The 16,811-nt window shown below is 43.2% G+C and overlaps 3 protein-coding genes and 1 long non-coding RNA gene across 8 annotated transcripts in view; 2 read left to right on the top strand and 2 right to left on the bottom strand.

Moving 5' to 3' along the window:
- Nucleotides 1-2,888, bottom strand: part of LOC117220279 (uncharacterized) — a 350,048-nt gene extending 347,160 nt beyond the window's left edge. Inside the window, exon 1 of one of the 3 annotated variants that reach the window (XM_076524674.1) lies at nt 1,380-2,888. In XM_076524674.1, coding sequence (XP_076380789.1) covers nt 1,380-1,571 — 192 coding nt within the window. In that variant the 5' untranslated portion in view covers nt 1,572-2,888. The remainder of the gene's footprint in view (nt 1-1,379) is intronic. The other 2 variants (XM_076524667.1, XM_033470104.2) reach the window with 2 other exon arrangements.
- A 3,519-nt stretch (nt 2,889-6,407) lies between these two features.
- Nucleotides 6,408-9,972, top strand: LOC117220319 (uncharacterized). The gene is made up of 5 exons (XM_076524710.1): nt 6,408-6,693; nt 7,343-8,630; nt 8,730-9,111; nt 9,246-9,378; nt 9,463-9,972. The coding sequence occupies exons 1-5, from the start codon at nt 6,450-6,452 to the stop codon at nt 9,675-9,677; spliced, it is 2,262 nt and encodes a 753-aa protein (XP_076380825.1). The 5' UTR covers nt 6,408-6,449; the 3' UTR covers nt 9,678-9,972.
- On the bottom strand, nt 9,901-11,243 carry LOC117220328 (uncharacterized). Of its 3 annotated transcripts, none has more exons than XR_004490252.2 (3): nt 10,808-11,234; nt 10,342-10,732; nt 9,901-10,237 (listed from the first exon to the last, which is right to left on the bottom strand). It is a non-coding gene; the product is annotated as an uncharacterized LOC117220328 (long non-coding RNA). The 3 variants fall into 3 exon arrangements; XR_013034210.1 differs by having other exon boundaries at nt 10,821-11,234; XR_013034208.1 differs by having other exon boundaries at nt 10,342-11,243.
- A 6-nt stretch (nt 11,244-11,249) lies between these two features.
- On the top strand, nt 11,250-15,857 carry slim (scruin like at the midline). Its single transcript, XM_033470164.2, has 3 exons — nt 11,250-12,416; nt 12,483-12,821; nt 12,897-15,857. The coding sequence occupies exons 1-3, from the start codon at nt 11,742-11,744 to the stop codon at nt 13,065-13,067; spliced, it is 1,185 nt and encodes a 394-aa protein (XP_033326055.1). The 5' UTR covers nt 11,250-11,741; the 3' UTR covers nt 13,068-15,857.
- The last annotated feature ends 954 nt before the right edge of the window (nt 15,858-16,811 follow it).

The following is a 16,811-nucleotide window of genomic DNA, read 5'->3' as shown; positions in this document are numbered from 1 at the left end:
ATACCGTACCACTACCTGTTGGTCCGCCGGTGGTACATTAATCTAACGCAAGAACCCTACGCTGGTCGCGCGGCCAGATTCGATTTCTACCGCGGTATCCTCCTTTGTGCGCGTCCGTTTTCTCAATTACACCCGCCGCGTACGAAAGCAAGCTGTTCCTGCGAGGACAAACGTTTTCGCGTCATTACGGAGCTTTTCCACGATGGTGTTCCGAGGAGATACGCCGCGTACACGCGACATAGTTCGAGACAATCGGTCCTGTCCCCTACCCCCCCCCCCTCTTTCGAACGACAATCGAACAATGTTACGAACGGTATTATTCCCCGAGGTGCCCGGATAAATATTGTTCTCTGCTCATCGATCGCAAAAAACCGTAACGATACACGCCGTTCTTTTTTTTCTCCGATTTCTCACGTCTCCGCAAGGTGGTCTCCTCGCTGATTTTCTGTAAGCGTCAGAATTTCCGGAATAAAAACGAATTTGTGACGAATGCTGGACCTGTAGTACCAATTGGAAAAATAATCTAAAAAGCTGTCTAGCTAAATCTTAACACGTTGGCTGCCGCGCGAATTTTACGTGACTTGCCCAATGCGCCAACGTGAATTTTTCATTATGCGATGCATATTATGTTGAAATATTATTTACTGCAGATAAGTTTAGTTGTATAAACTTGTTTTATGCATTTTTCGTGGCGCATTGTAATAAATTACAATTATTATAATAGTATATTATTTAAAAATTTATGCGTATCGACGTTTACCCTAATTATGTATTTTAACTATTCGTCGCGTCGCCGGTCACCGGTGGCCCCCACGGCGCTGTAGCCAAGTCGAGCGCCGGTCACCGGTGACCCCCACGGCAGCCAACGTATCTTGACGAAAGTATGCTAGGTAACGCGGCGACCGGCCCGCCTCGTTTTTCGTCCTAGAGCGGGCGATATTTTGTGTAATCATAAAAAAATTTGGACTTAAAAAAGTTTATTTCAACTGTTAAAACTAAAAGAAATATTAAAAAAGAACTAAACACTAATTAGAAAAAATGTTCTAAAGTACATATTTATGAGAAGTCGAGATAAATCGTAGTACTACGACTCCCGCCTTTAATGTGTTAAAATATCTGAATATTTACGCGGAATTTAGAACTCGTTTTCAGGCAAGATTTCGCAGGAAATGTTTAGATGGGTCCGTCCATATCGATAAACTCTCAGCAAGAGGTAAATTGGGCGAAACGCGTGGCTCGGGACAACCTGTATAATCGCTCGCATACACGCACACACGTACACACCGTTACGGAGGAATAACAGAGCGAGCAAGGTCGAGCGAATCGAATAAAAAGCAGCGAGCGAGAATCGTTAGATGAGAAATAAGAATCGGACTCACGGTGAGCTGGGACTTGTCAGGTGCGATCGCCGTGATCTCGACCGGCCTTGGCTCGGGCGGGTTGGCCCTGCTGAGAATGGCAGCCGGCATTTTCGCGACCAACGACAGCCTCCTGGTGAGCCGTCTGCCTAATTCCGCGCGTCGTCGCACCCTAACGCGGGGGCCGGTGCCTTTGTAACCTCCGAATTCCATTCTCACAGATTCCCGGTTCCCTTTCGGCTTATCCCCTCGTGGACATGGCGGCAGAACGGGCGGTCACGTGTCCCGGTCACTCGTTCCCAACAGGACGAAACTTCGCTGAGGAATCGGCAATGCTTGTTCCGACGTAGACGCGCACATTTTTCGCATACACCGTTCCTCCGTTCGTTCGTTCGTTCGTACGCGACCCCGCGTTCACGTTAACGTTCGAACTTCGTTTGGCCGAAGTCGCGGATTCGATTCGATAACTATCGATGACCGCTCTCTTTCTCTTTCTCTCTCTGTCTCTCTGTTTCACTCGCAAGAACAATCTCTAATACTTCACTGCGGCATTCGAGCGACGAATATAAAATCGAATAACACGTGTCTTCCGTTTCTCGAACTTGTTCGAACACTTCCGGCAACACCGTTCGCCGCTGGTTCTCGAGAATTCGGCAGAGGTCCCGTTGACACCGTCAACGTTCAACCGCCATGGTTGATCGCCGTTCGACTTTAATTCGATTCGATTCGATATCGAGGATCACTCTCGCGGGAGACCTCCTAATGCTCCCCTCGGAAACTGGGTCGTCACGCGTGCACACGTAGACCGAGCTTTTTTCTCTCCGAACGCGTTCGAAAACGTCGGAGAATACTGGTTCCCGAGCAACGGTTGTCCACGGTGGGTTACACGCACCACGACGTAAACACTCGCTCGGCGTAAACGGATGCTGGAGGCCCGCACACAGGCACGCTCGCGCCACTGGCATCCCCCTCCCACGGCCGGTACATGTGCATCCCAGTCTCACGAATATAACCGTCGAACGGAGAGAGGAGGCGAAGGAGAGAGAACGCGAGAGAGAGAGAGACGGGCGATGCACAAGCACACGCGCGCGCTCGCGCACGCACACACACGGAAAATATTCGACTGCGTGCTCGAAAAAATGAGGCACGAGGTGTGGAAAAGAGAGCAGCCGGTTCTTGCTGGCGCTCGGTTTGCCTGGCGCGCTTCGACTGAAATTGAATCGCGGCAACCTCCTACCACGCGGCCCGTCACACTGCCGGCCTTCCTAACCGCCACGCCGCGCCTTCTCTCGTTCTCTCGTCGCTATCCTCTCTTCCACGGTTGTTCGCCACGTTCGAACCGAATCTTTGCGTAAACACGAACGCGTTTAACCCGCACCACCGCGCTACGGCACTACCGCATCGTACGCACCGTTTTAACGGACCACGTCGCGCTGTAGTCTGAATTTTACTTCTTCGAACGAATTCTCCGAACGTAATCGACGTTCTTCGAACACTTTCGCTTGTAATACGAACGACGAAAACCGCGTTTTGCTTATAATAATTGCGGTCGACTTACTGTGCGACACAATCGAGCCGACGATCGCGGTCGATTACCGCGCAACCGATCGGCGCAGCCGTTTTAGGGGAGGTTGCTGCGCGCGCATCCTTCCCTCTATCGTGTAATGTTTATCGATGGATCAACGGTGGCGCCATTTTTCAAAATTTACGCAAGTCGATGGAAAGCGGGAGGAATAAATGGAAATTGCAAATACGAATTTCGTGATCGACGCGACGAAGACAAATCGATGAAGTAAAAGAATAAAAACAGACTTATTATGTTGTATGTATAACAGCAATAAGCGCAGTTGTTGAGGGGAGGTTGCTGCGCGCGCATTCTTCACTTTATAGCGTAATATTTATCGATCAACGGTGGCGCCATTTCTCAAAATTGTCAAATATATAATATAATATAATATAATTGAAAATATATAAATAGCAATTGCAAATGCTTGTCACGAAGAAAGTGAACGAATTAAACAGGGAAATGAAAATAGATTTATTATTAGATTGCGAATTTTATGTATATAAGGAAAAATAGTGATAGAGAAATTATAAATAATAGGAAGATTAAAGAAATTTAAGGACGCCGGAATATTATTGCGAATTTACAGAATTTTTGTCGAAGGAAGAACTTTCTATTTACTACTTATTTCTTCAACTAGTGCAAAACATTTGTAGTTCGCTGAACTTTTTAGAATTATTAAGAGAAGAATTAAATGTATAAAGTAGGATATTTTTATACTGCACGAGGATCCCCGATCTGACTATAAATAGTAGAAACATCTAGCAACGTAGCAATATAAAAACCGTTTAAACGTTTTAACGCTCGCCTAGATTGTTGAAATGACAATTTCGTCGGTCAAATCGAAACACGCGAATTAGCATTCCATTCTAAAATACCAACATTCTGTAATCAGAACATTAACCTTTTCAAGCGTCATGTTGATCGTCCTACATCTGTCGTTCGACCTCCGGCGCGCAGCTTCGACCAGTTAATGCGATTTTAATGAAACTCGGAGGCAATATTACATCGATATTGGATCATTAAACAATAGACACTATTCGGTTCCGCTTAATTAGCTACGTTAATTGAAACGTCGGAATTTTCGAAAGTGGCCACCGCGGCCAGGTTAAAAACGATCTGTCCGTCAATTGCAAGGCAAATCGATTGCGGGAACATGCTCGTCCGCATTGTGAAACGCATCGATCAACGGCCACGAAGACAAATTGATATTGATTGGTGTGCACGGTGCAACCGAAATGGAAGAAACAGATGTAACGCTGTTCGCGATCACCCCGTGATCCGTAGATCTATGGGAGACGCGGGATATGCAACGGATTTCTATTGCGCGGAAGCCGTGCGGCGTGTCGCAACACGCTCGATAATACGAAGCTCGAACTGGCTTGTTGCGAACGCGTTCGCGGTTCACTCGGGGGATCAAAGAAAAACAATCAGTGACAATTGGCACGATTAGCATGTATTTACGCTTGTTGCGACCGCGAGCGTTCGGGCGTCGCAATGGCGCGGCGGCTGCCGCGTGCTCTTGCTCGCGGTAAATAAATTCCTGCGATCTATAAATAATCGGATGTCTGTTAGAAAGTTCATGTGTAGGCAGGTCGCGTCTCAAGTGTATCATCGCATCGCGCAGCACGCCCCTGCCGGGTTCGCTCGATTTTTTAGAGACCCACCATCGTCCCGATAGACCGTGAACTTATCCGTTACGCTCAATCTAATCTCTCCGAGGATAGGCAAACGGAGAAGCGTTCCCAGTTCTCTCAAACAGTTCCGCGTGCGTCCAACGTTCTCACGCCCAAATAATACTATAGTTTACTCATCGATCGATAATATCTTAGACCGTATATGTATACCCGTAGACACGGCTTCGGATAGTTCGCCTGAAGCCAAGACGAATTATCCGCACGACGCCACAATGAACTCGTTGTATAAGCTATGCGAGTGTTACGTATCCGCAGTTTCGAAACGTGTTGATGTGACCGAACGTGTTGAACTGTTTTAACAGTCGACATTAACGAATACGTGAAGATGTTCAGTTCTTAGAGAGCAAATTCAATTGATCGAATACGAAATATTAGGTGGACCGGAAAGTTATGTCGTTTGTTTACATTAAATTCAAACAGATAAATATGCGCAGAAACGATATTACTTTCCGGTCCCCCTAATATTATATTTAGCTGATACCGAGAGCGAGAGCAATGAGATATTTAACGGTGGAAAGTTACGTTCCCGCACCGCCATTTTGATTCTCTTTGCAGCCTTTGAAACAAACGTGTTGAACTGTTTTAATATTCGACATTAACGAATACGTTAAGATGTTCAGTTCTTAGAAAGCAAATTCAATTAATCGAATACGAAATATATTTAGTTGATACTGAGATCGAGAGCAATGTGATATTTAACGGTGGAAAGTTACGTTCCCGCATCGCCATTTTGATTCTCTTTGCAACCTTTGAAACAAACGTGTTGAACTGTTTTAATATTCGACATTAAAGAATACGCAAAAATGTTTCGTTTTTAAAAAGCAAATTCAATTAATCGAATATGAAATATTATACTTAGCTGATACCGAGATCGAGAGCAAAGAGATATTTAACCGTGGAAAGTTAGGTTCCCGCACCGCCATTTTGATTCTCTTTGCAGCCTTTGAAACAAACGTGTTGAACTGTTTTAATATTCGACATTAACGAATACGCGAAAATGTTTCGTTTTTAGAGAGCAAATTCAATTGATCGAATACGAAATATTATATTATAATATTATAATATATAATATAATATATAATATAATATATAATATAATACATAATATAATATATAATATAATATATAATATTATATATTATAATATTATATTTGATACCAAGATCGAGAGCAACGAAATACTTACCGGTGGAAAGTTACGTTCCCGCACCGCCATTTTGATTCCCTTTGCAGCCTTTGAAACAACGCGCACGCATCATTGTTTCAAAAAAATGTTCAAAATCAAGTTCACACAGCTCGATGATCGATAGTAAATATAAGAATCTTGCCACGTCACAATGAACTATCTTTCGTGGAGTCATCTTCCTCGATTTTTGCAGGCCGCGCCGTGCGACGATACAGAGAGATCGTCCAACGTGAAGTGAATCGCGTTCCAGCCCTAACCAAAATTCCAAGAGACGACGAGGACGAGGACAAAATCAACGACGAGGACGATCATGAAATCTACCGTGTCATTGCAAGACAAACTGATTAAGCAGAACGGGATCAGCAGTCAGAGGCTGATGCGTGAGTTCAGGAAAATCGAGAGGACGGAGAAATCGAATCTCCGGATGATAGAAACGGAGAGGCAACGGTTTCGGTCTCGTCACAAGAACCTGGATTCGTGGAGGCTGTCGTCCGCGGTATCGAACGTAAGATTCGCAAGATCCGTAGAAACGTTTTCGTTCTCGCCTTGTTGCCTCGACCCAGCCAAGGGACGTTCTCGTGCGCGCAACAGCTGATCTCTCGATTGCCGACACAGTAATTGACGCGCAGGCTATTAACGTGCGCATGTACGAAACCCACAATCCGGGCTTCTGTTACCATTGCAACGGCGCCATAAGGGAATGCGGCCCGGCGCCCAAAGAAAACGCGGTCAGAGATTCGTACGAGTTCGTGCGCTCGATCATCTTCACCGGCGACGAGGTCGATCCACGGAAAGTCCTTTGCCTGCATCTGTTCACAGCGCACAGCACCAGATGGAACAACAACGACGGCTCTGCCGTCAGACCCGTGATACCTTTGCTGGAAAAAGGTACGCTCGCCGCGGGAAGTATGTCGACGGCTTCTCAGAACGGAATAACTTTTTTTAAATTGGTCCGGACGACTTGAATTTTTTTTACATGATAGAGACCGGTCTGCTGGACTACAATACTTTTTTCTTTAATTTTGCTATTGCTTCGAATGCCAAAAACAAATACAAAATTCGCGTTTCTTAACTTTTTTATCCGAGCCTATAATCAAAACGGAAAACATGCATTTTCTAGATCCTGGTAACTTACATGCATGTTGATAATTTTATCGAAATCGGTTGACCTTGATATAAAGTGCAAACAATTAAAGATCGCGAGAATGGTGGTTTTGTCCCGACTTTTGACTCGACTTTGCGTGAACCGATTCCGGTGAAATTTTCAGCGTGCAATATTCGTTAACAGGCTCCGTTAAGAAAGCTAAAAAACGAGAGTCTTTTTACTTTGTCTCGTCACTCCAAGTAACAGCAAAATTATAACAAGATACTTCAGCCATTGTCCGGTACACTGGTTCCTCTATCATCTAAAAAAGAAACCCAAATCGTGTGGACCAATTTAAAAAAAAATGATTTCGTTTGAGAAACTGTCGACATACTTGCAGACACGGTGAGCTGTTTGTTCCGCCCGACGATAACTCGACGAACGTGTTTCAAGCCAAAAGAAAACGGTTTTCCGGGCCGTGGAACAACGTGTTGACGTGCTACGTGGTGGACACCGAGGAGGCTTCAGCCGCTGCTACGGAGAACTTGAAGCTGCACGAGGACCCGCGGAAGAGGATCTTGGAGGAGCGAGCCGCGCACGATTTCGAGGAGAAGTGCAGACAGTACATGGGCAAGAACGACGACCTCGGGAAAGCCCTGTCGAGCACCGCGAGGAACACGAAGATCGCTCAACAGGGGCTGAGGAAGATGCCGGTGATCACGCCGCACGTGTACTCGTTGCTGGGCCCTTCTCACGAGCTGCGAATCAAACAAGCCCTGGCCGAGGGCATGTCCCGAAGGAAATTGACTCGATCCAGCATGGAGGTGAGCGGAATGGACGGTTACAGCTACTCGTTTCACCTGGACGAGGACGACGACGCCCTCAGCAGAGCGACCACCAACGAATCGAACAGAAACTGCGTCAGCAGGTCCACGCGTAGTCCGTCGAGACGGTCGACGATCGGGTCGATGAGGCTGGACCACAGGTTCACCATGTTGAAGTTGAAACGTGGCAAACCGAACGACTGCGGAGCGAAGAGCAGCGATACGAACAAAGACGCGATCAATATAAGATCGAGCTTCAGAGCGGTGAAGGACGTCTCCTCGAAGACCTCCAGCACGAAGTCCCCGTTGCGCGGTGTTCTGGGAAGCCGTCCGTCGACCTGTTCCCTTCTGTCGCTGAATGCGGACGCGACGGCCAAGATCAGAAAGTGTGTCTACTTGAACACGGCGAGCGGAACGTGGCTGGAAAAACAGGAGAAAAATCGGAGGATGGTGCCGATCCTGGTGAACTATCAGGTTCAGGCGCTGGTGCAGACGGTGCTGGAGGTGCTGGGACGCGTGAATCCCGAGAAATCGAGGATCATCGTCGAAACTGCGCGGAACACCGACGAGATAAGGAAGATGCTGCTGCAGGCCGAGATGCAGAGCTTCGTGCAGTCGCTGGTGGGTCAGTCGTTGATGACGTCCCCGGAGAGCTACGTGGTCTCGACCGCTATGGCGATGGACGAAATTGACGTTCGATTCGGCGGGATCCCAGAAAAGGAGATAGTCGCTTTGACGCTGGAGATGCCGTCGGCACCAAGCCTGGAGGCTCTAATTGCGGACATACGAAATAGCATATTCCTCGACATGGGAAAGAATGCGCGGGTCAATGGGAACACCGAGGAAATCTCATCCGATGAAAAACTGGCGAAGGAGGACGCGGCAAAAAGCGCGACTGTCGCGGCGCGGACGGCCGGGTGAGTGGAAAGTGTTCTCTCCATGAGAAATCCGTCACTCGTCCGATGCTGGGTACAAATCGGCCGAGTCGCGGCCCGTTAATCGTTTCGATCTCCTAGGCCGGACAACGCGTGCAACGCGTGCGACGCGAACGCGTCGTCGCCCGGTACGAGCAACAACGAGGAAAGTTGCGCGAAGAAATTCGCCGGAACGGAGAACAGACGAGGGGAATCTGCTCGCGGGAAGAAGAAGAAGAAGACCGAGACGACGGAGCTCGAGACGGATTCCGGTAAGCACGGTTCGTCCAACGGGGAGTCGGCCGCGTTTTTCTGTTTCCAACGAAACGACAAAGGTATTATGCAAACGGAGGGAAAGTCCGGCGAATACGGTATCGCGGACGCGAAGTCTGGACGAAGTCTGACGGCGAGCTCGTTGACGAAGACCGACGAGCATCGGTTATCTTCAGGAAACGTTCCCGCCAAACGTCCAGCGAATGCCAAAGTGAGTTTTTCGCAATAAGCTGAGGAAAAAAGGATTATTGCACCGGCACGGCCGCCGTTTGAAACCGCCGTGAAATATTCAGGGGGGAAACGATCTGATAACGAATATTTTTCCTATTCCGCGTGTGGTTACAGAGTTGGAAAGCTGCCCAGGATCCCGGCCATTTGGACGCTGATCATGTAATATTGCGAAGAATGACGAACACTCAGAGAATTTTAGTCGGACAGATGTGTGCCTCTCTTAAGAGCAAGAGAATTAATAATCAAGGTTCCCGTCGGGTTTAATCGGATTCCTTCGTTGGGTTCGCGTTCGCGGGCCGCGTTGTGAATTCATTCGAAATTTTGCGCGCAGGCTTAATTAACGAAAGCGTGCCGCTGGCAGCGTTGATCGCCCCGGTCCTTTCCAGGGACAGTATCAAGATTTTGACACGGGGAACGACGTACTCGCAAACGATCAATCTGACGAGGCAGCAAGAAGAACCCGAAGAAAATGTTACCGTGCCGGATAAGATAACGGGTCTTCTACTAGCTAAGGTCAACAGTTGCGAACATATACATATCTGTTAATTTGTAAACGATCGACCGAAGATCAATTGCGATCTGCGCTTTCACCAGATACGCCAAGATGTTGCGGAAACCGAAACGAAGAGACGCCTGAAACGGTTCTTGGACAGCTGGACTGCTAAAGAAAAGTGTCGCGACGATCAGTAACATTAGAATCGACAAACAGACGTATAACTATTTCATGAAAATACATATACATGTACAAAGGGTTATTGATCTCAAAATGTTCACGATATTATAATATTAAATTTAATATTTCATATTTATATTTAATATTAAATTGCCATAATTACTTATATATTTATGTTTTTTCTTTTTTAAATAGTACGTCTAATGAAAACGCTGTCACCACGCGGCGACAAACGCCTGAACTAAATCTGCCGCATTTGCACACAATGCAGGGTCGTTGAAAAAATGTAATAGATCAAATAGATCTATGGATCGAAGCCTCTTTAGGTAGATTAGGTTAGATCTATTTAATAGATCTAATTAAATCGAATTTAACTTTCTTGGTTTCCAAATGTTCATAATGATCCCCTACATCGACCCGATATCTGAAATTGCTATATATAATTTGTATTTATTTATGATGTCTGTATATTATCAATTATTGGTAATTTTGTTTAGCAATTTGAGCGTTTCTCCAACTCTCGTCGCTGAGACTTACTAGCAGTCGATAATATCGACATGTGTGTATAGTTATGGGTGCATTAAAAATTGATTATTGTGGCGCTCCTGTCTTCTGCGCTCGACACCAAATGGATACCTTCCAGCAAGGGTTGCCAACTGTGGGGGATTGGCTCCGACATTCGACGTCAGGTGGATTCTCCTTTCCCGCAAGTAGCCGATCCGTTTCAGTTTATATATATATGTATACTGTTTTCGCCCGTCCTTTCAACGTCCTCGCGTCTAAGGTGGGGCTCACTTCCTTTTCTTTTCCTCCATATTCCACGATTATTTAACATATTGTAATTCCTTTAGAACTACTTACTACTTACATCTTACAACCGCCACATTGTGCCTTTTGGGGTAAGGCTGTCGTAATACTCGAAAAATATCTAAAATAAAGCAGTAATACGTATACTGTAATATGTAATATGTAACAGTAATATTATTATTACTGTAATTATTACTGTATATTATTACTGTAATATGTATACAGTAATATGTTTACTGTACACGAAGAACAGTTTATTCGGATCACTCAGCACGTTCTACTGTAGCAAACTACTTGAAATGCGTCCGAATTGCTCGCTTACATTCGAGCCGCTCACTTACATTTCAAGCCGCCCGATTTCTTTTGAGCTACTCGATTCTTTCGAGTCTCGGCTCGGATCGATCGTTCGAGCCGAGTAATACCCGACTCGTGTTTTGCGAGTACTCAAACAGCTTTATCTTGGAGGAATTGGTGTAAAATTTATAGTAGCTAATGCGTGGTCGTATAATTCTTACAATTAGAAGCTACTGCTAGTAGCGTTTATGGAATTGCTAGTATTTCAAACTAGGTTGGTACGATTGAATACAACAATCAGGTGATCAACGCCACGCAGTCGCGGTTGCGATACTGCATAGGCGTAAAGCAGCTAGCTGCAGCTGTAAGTAAACCCGTAAACTCGCTGCTCACTGCCATACGTACCTCGTTGAAAACAGTGATATTTTCGAGATGAAACATTGAGAATTCAACGAAAGTGAAACAGTGTGCCGTTGTTTGTTGTTGGAAGAACTCGGACGGAGAGACATCGTTGTGTAAAACTATGTCCGCCGATATACGAAAAGTATATCAGATGTGTCGCAGTGTTCGTGTAAGATGTCTGTGTTGAACATTTCTCGGGCGCATCGAAACACATGTTCACATGTTTATACAAAATAGCGCAACAGCTTCGTTTAAACGCATCAATCCGAACGTGACAACCAAATTACTTTCGAGCGTGAAGCGCAATACACGTAACACGTAACTATTTACCAAACAACCTCTCTCTTGAAGCCCGTAACACAGCCTTGACAACAAACAATATACGTACAATCAGCTTTCGACACCCTCGGTTCGTTACCAAGAGACCGGCAAAGATGTATCAATTCAAACCGTTCGTGTTTAAAAAGCACGAGGCGAGCAGTGTCGAGTGTCCAAAACCAAGAAGTGGGCACAGAATAGTTTGTGATCATAAGTACTTGTATTCTTATGGTGGTTTCAATCCATGCATATCTGACAGCGATCCTGACATGCAAAACGATCAAGCATGGACATCGAGTAAACCACTGTTCAAGGAATTATGGAAGTTCAACCTCGTTTCACAGCAATGGAGCCGTCTGCAAGGTCAAGATAGTATGCCCAACGAATTGGCATCCAATGCTGTTATTTTAATTAGGAACAAGTTAATAATTTATGGTGGAACCGGTGTACCTTTCGGTTCCAGTTGTAGTAATAGTCTTTATTTCGGCAATCTAAAAAGTGGTAAAATATTTGAACTTCCCGCATCCGGAGATCTACCAGATCCTCAATACGGACAAGCTATAATTCGCCATGGATCTTATTTGTATACCGTCGGTGGTACAACGGGATATGAATACACTTGTGACATTCATAGATACGATTTTAGATGTGGTGTGTGGGAGAAAGTTTACATATGTTCTGGAAACGATGAAAACGAGCCTACAGGACGATATAGACATGAACTAGCATATGATGGAAAACTTATATATGTTCTGGGTGGAGGAACAGCCATAGAATCATTTGGTTTCTCAGTAAGTATAACAATTCTGTTATTTAAACTTTTGATAAACTATTCGTTGCCTTGTATCTGTACTCAGGAAATTCCTGCTTTCGACCTAGAGATGAATAAGTGGATAGTATTAAATACATATGGTGATAACGAGGCTGATGCAGATACTTCGGTACCAGAGCCTAGACGTTGCCACGGTTCTGTGCAATACAGAGATGAGAAGACAGGAGCCATTTCGGTTGTAATTTCTGGAGGATACAACGACGAACATGTCTTCTCCGATGTTTGGAGATTAGATTTGAGCGTACTGCAATGGACCTGTTTAAGGAAATGTATATTACCATGTCCTCTATATTTTCATTCTGCTGCCCTAACTCCGGAAGGACGCATGTATATATTTGGCGGTATAATAAAAAATAACAATGAGGTCATTAAAAATTGTATTATCTGTTTGATCAGCTATTCATTAAAGATTTTTATGAAACAAAATTTTTTATTACAGGTGGCAAGAACAGATGCTGTACATTCTGTGTGGTTGAAAATCCCAAGGTTATCGGAGATATCTTGGGAGGCGTTAATTAGTTACTTTCCACATCTATGTCGTACATCGCCACACGAACTGCTTCTCATAGGTATACCATTAAAATTCGTGCAAAGAATTGATTTTCCTTAACTTTGTTATTTATTGTATGAATATTGTAATTGTTGATCATGAACTGAATTACACGAGCTGCAATACTTCTCTAATGTAATACCGACAAAATAGACTTACTTCTTGTAATAATATTATGTTTGCGGTTGACTAATACGTAATTGTTTGTTTCGGGAGTTTTATACTTACAGCTGACACTTTTATTCAATTTGTTAGAAAAAATATATATATATGTGTAAAAAAATATATATATATTTACTGTACAAATTGTTTGTAAAGATTCCTAAATCTAGTTCATACACAAAGTATATTTTTGCAGTAGAAAACTGTGCGCTAATTTAAAATTATATTTACAAAAAAAATGTGAGAATTGTAGAACTTTTACGTTCCAGTAAATCGATAAACAAAGGCTGCGCATTTTTATGTCGACATCGACGGAGAAGTAATTGAACATTTATTTATTGTCTGTGGCGTTAATTTTTTAACAACTACGAGTTGGTCTGCAAAAGGAAATAAAATAGCGAGCATGATGGTTGATATTTCGCGTTGATGATCGTCTCCTCTTTTGCAGACTAAGTGTCGTTGACGAATAAACTGTAGTGTTATGTTAAAACGGTCGCGCGCGACATATTCTTGTTAATAAATCGACTAAAGTATATTTATGCGGTGAATCTCTGCGTGGGAAACCAAGTCAACGCAAGGTTTAAATGAACAAAAAACAGATATAAATAATATTATCGCTTCTTCTTCTTCTTCTACTTTGGCACAAAGGTAACTCAAAATACACGATAAACGTACGTTGCCTTTTTCTGCATTTACAATTTCTCTCGAGCAGAACTTCGTATCAGGCAAAATGCACTTGCGTACCAATTACAGAGTACAAAGTAGTTTAAAAAAAAGGATTACTTTGGTCAGCACTGAATAAATAGCGTCTATTTATTATTGCTAAGGCACGGAAATCATTTAACGCTTGGACAACGATGTTGAGTCTTTGCCCGAGTTCACAAGATTCTCGTTTACTTAATTTGTTGTATGATAATTTGATCATTTAAACTATCTGTTGTTCGTTGTTTTTATAATATTTCTCAAATAAACGTGTCACAAAATGCATTTATAATAGAGCCTCCGTAGCGTCGCGTATTGACGACCTGTTTTACAGCGTCATACTTCTACCCCAACTATCCCAGTGGTGCGTGAGCCTTCAAGAATGAAAAGTTTTCTGTGATTATCTCTCTCTCTCTCTCTCTCTCTCTCTCTCTCTCTCTTTCTCTTACTCTCTAACTGGAGTGAAAGCATAATTTGTTTTCTTCCAGCGTCGCGTTGTGTCTCTCCCAGTTGCGCGATGTTGTGGAGGAAGCATAGTTTAATTAATTCGTAATTAAATTTTTACTGGAAGTAGCATATAATAATTAGATCGCAGATCTTTATGTATTAATGATTCATACAATTCTTTTATGTTCTCCACAAGGAAGTTCTTGAGCAACGAACGAGATTTTTACTGTATTCTTGTAAATGATTTAGAGGGAATATACATAAAGATCTGCATTTAAATAATAATTCTTGTTGTTTAATTTATGAACTGCACTGAACGCTAAGTGACACCACGCGGATTCCACTCAACATAGGCACAAAGGTTGTCTCCTCTTCACATTGTTCTATTCTTGGTACTGTTTATTACCGAAGAGGGCAGCTATGCATTAGCAAAGGTGAATTGTAAATGGAGAATCGAATGTTATACATATAGCCGATACTCTTTCTCCGACGTCTTTGTGTCGCGATCTTCTAAGAAAATGCGCAACTCACACCCGACACCCTTAACAATAATCATAATTACACGAAAACGGTGTCATGTCTAAGATAAGAGTTTCACGACTCGTCCGATTGAAAAGATGACTTCACGAACGTAGGAACAAGTTTTTGGGCAGCTGTGCAAAGGCTATATTGAAATCTAAATTGGCGCATGAATGAAGCAAGTAAGATCTCATTTGACGGTCCGGATGATAATCCCACTTGTTGCCTTTATCGTGTCGGCAGTAACGGTGAAAGTACTCTTCACACGGCACACTCTATTGCAAATTGCTATTTGTAGTAAATTTTGTCTCGTGTCTGAAAGAATACGTCTATAATTCAAAGGCTTGGGTTTGAACGAAACATCTGCTCACGGTGAATCAGATAGAAATCGACGAGTTTTTCTGATGAACAACAGAACAAGTACAGACATAAACGATAGATAAAAGTTAGTGTTCTTACCTCTGAATACACATACAGGATATTTCCGATTCAGTCAAATTCTACGTGAAAAAATGAAATGAAAATATAGGAATAAAATTTTCTCAAATAAGAATTCGTCTTCGCGAAAATAGATTTTGAAAGCCGTCAGGTTTGTGTACGTTTACAGGAAAGTAGAATTGACCAGTCATGAACAGACGTGACAGAGCAATTAGCATCAGCTGTTTGCTATAGCACTAGCACATGTTCCACGATGAATATTCAGAGTCGATCTTCTCGAAGACTATCGGATCAGAAATGGCCTGTATTATATACACATTAATAAGTGATAAGACTATACATTGCGAGTAGACTGATTATGAATTCAAATCGATGCTCGCACCTATTCGTCGTGCTCAAATCGATAGAAAACTATGCAATAGAACTCTGAAAATATATATGAATAGTATGTTTTTCCAAGAGATTGTTTATCGACCTCATGAGTATTAAGTGAATTGATTTTCGTTGTAAATATAAAGAACATTTTATTGTACTTATCATTGTTGTACAAACGAAAGAATGATAAAACTCTGCTCTACATAATGCATCTTATCCATTTCATTTCATCCAATTTCATAGTAGGTGTATCACAACGTTTGTTTACTATGATTTATTGCACGGAACTGGTATTTTGTTTACTAACGATTCGTACGTATTGTGTGTTTATTTAGATATCATAAAGTGCGATTAAAGACACGTGACGCCAATCAGCACCAATTTTCACTAATTAGTACCACACTTTCAACGCTAGATGACACCGGCACAATTTTCTATAGAACGACTTGTTGAATTTTCGATACTGTTTACAAAACAATACAATAATTCTTAACCACTTAGCTCACAATATTATGCGAGAGACTTGGTACGTCGATCGGACCAAAGATAAACAACACTTGTGAAGGACGTGGTGGGTCGTTCCGGTTACGCGTGACCGTTACAGTCGGGAAAAGTCGCGACGCGTGACATTAAATCGTAAGGCATGGGGTAAAATAGAGGTCAACGAATAATCATAATCAAAGGAAACACGTGCTTAATTTATACTTTCCATTAAAGTCGTTCAAAATATTCAGCGCGTCGCCATTTAACGGAACACCGGCTAGAAGCACTATACTAATTAACTAGCAGTTTGAGCCTTTTGCCGTCGATGGCGCCACATATTCTTTTCATCAAAAGTTAGTCACAAACGCTGCAGATTCACGATAATATAATTACATCGAGGCCCTATTTGCCTGCTATTAATCATATCTAATTATAAAGAAAAAAGGAAACCTTGATTACTTTGTGCTATTACACACTGAATTGAAGCTGTCTATTTGCCGACGAAATTAGGGTAGGCTTCAGAAGATAGTTACTATGGCCCACGTATCTTTTCTATTAGGGACAAGCGACGCTTGTCACTGTTATGCACAAAACCTGTTACCGTCGATAAAAAAAAAAGAACGAGAAAAAATGTACGAAAGCTTGACGAAGCACCGATCGAAAAGTTTCGAGTCTAGC

This window comes from Megalopta genalis, chromosome 1, assembly GCF_051020955.1.
Source record: "Megalopta genalis isolate 19385.01 chromosome 1, iyMegGena1_principal, whole genome shotgun sequence".
NCBI classification, from domain to species: Eukaryota; Metazoa; Arthropoda; class Insecta; order Hymenoptera; family Halictidae; genus Megalopta; species Megalopta genalis.
This window is presented reverse-complemented; position numbering and strand designations above follow the sequence as displayed.

Bases quoted from the DNA above. Each gene is read 5' to 3' on its own strand.
- LOC117220319 (XM_076524710.1), top strand. From the start codon at position 6,450: ATGTACGAAACCCACAATCCGGGCTTCTGTTACCATTGCAACGGCGCC. The intron at 6,694-7,342 runs GTACGCTCGCCG...ACGTGTTTCAAG, and splicing joins GATACCTTTGCTGGAAAAAG to CCAAAAGAAAACGGTTTTCC. The intron at 9,112-9,245 runs GTGAGTTTTTCG...GTGTGGTTACAG, and splicing joins AACGTCCAGCGAATGCCAAA to AGTTGGAAAGCTGCCCAGGA.
- slim (XM_033470164.2), top strand. From the start codon at position 11,742: ATGTATCAATTCAAACCGTTCGTGTTTAAAAAGCACGAGGCGAGCAGT. The intron at 12,417-12,482 runs GTAAGTATAACA...ATCTGTACTCAG, and splicing joins TAGAATCATTTGGTTTCTCA to GAAATTCCTGCTTTCGACCT. The intron at 12,822-12,896 runs GTCATTAAAAAT...TTTTTATTACAG, and splicing joins TAATAAAAAATAACAATGAG to GTGGCAAGAACAGATGCTGT.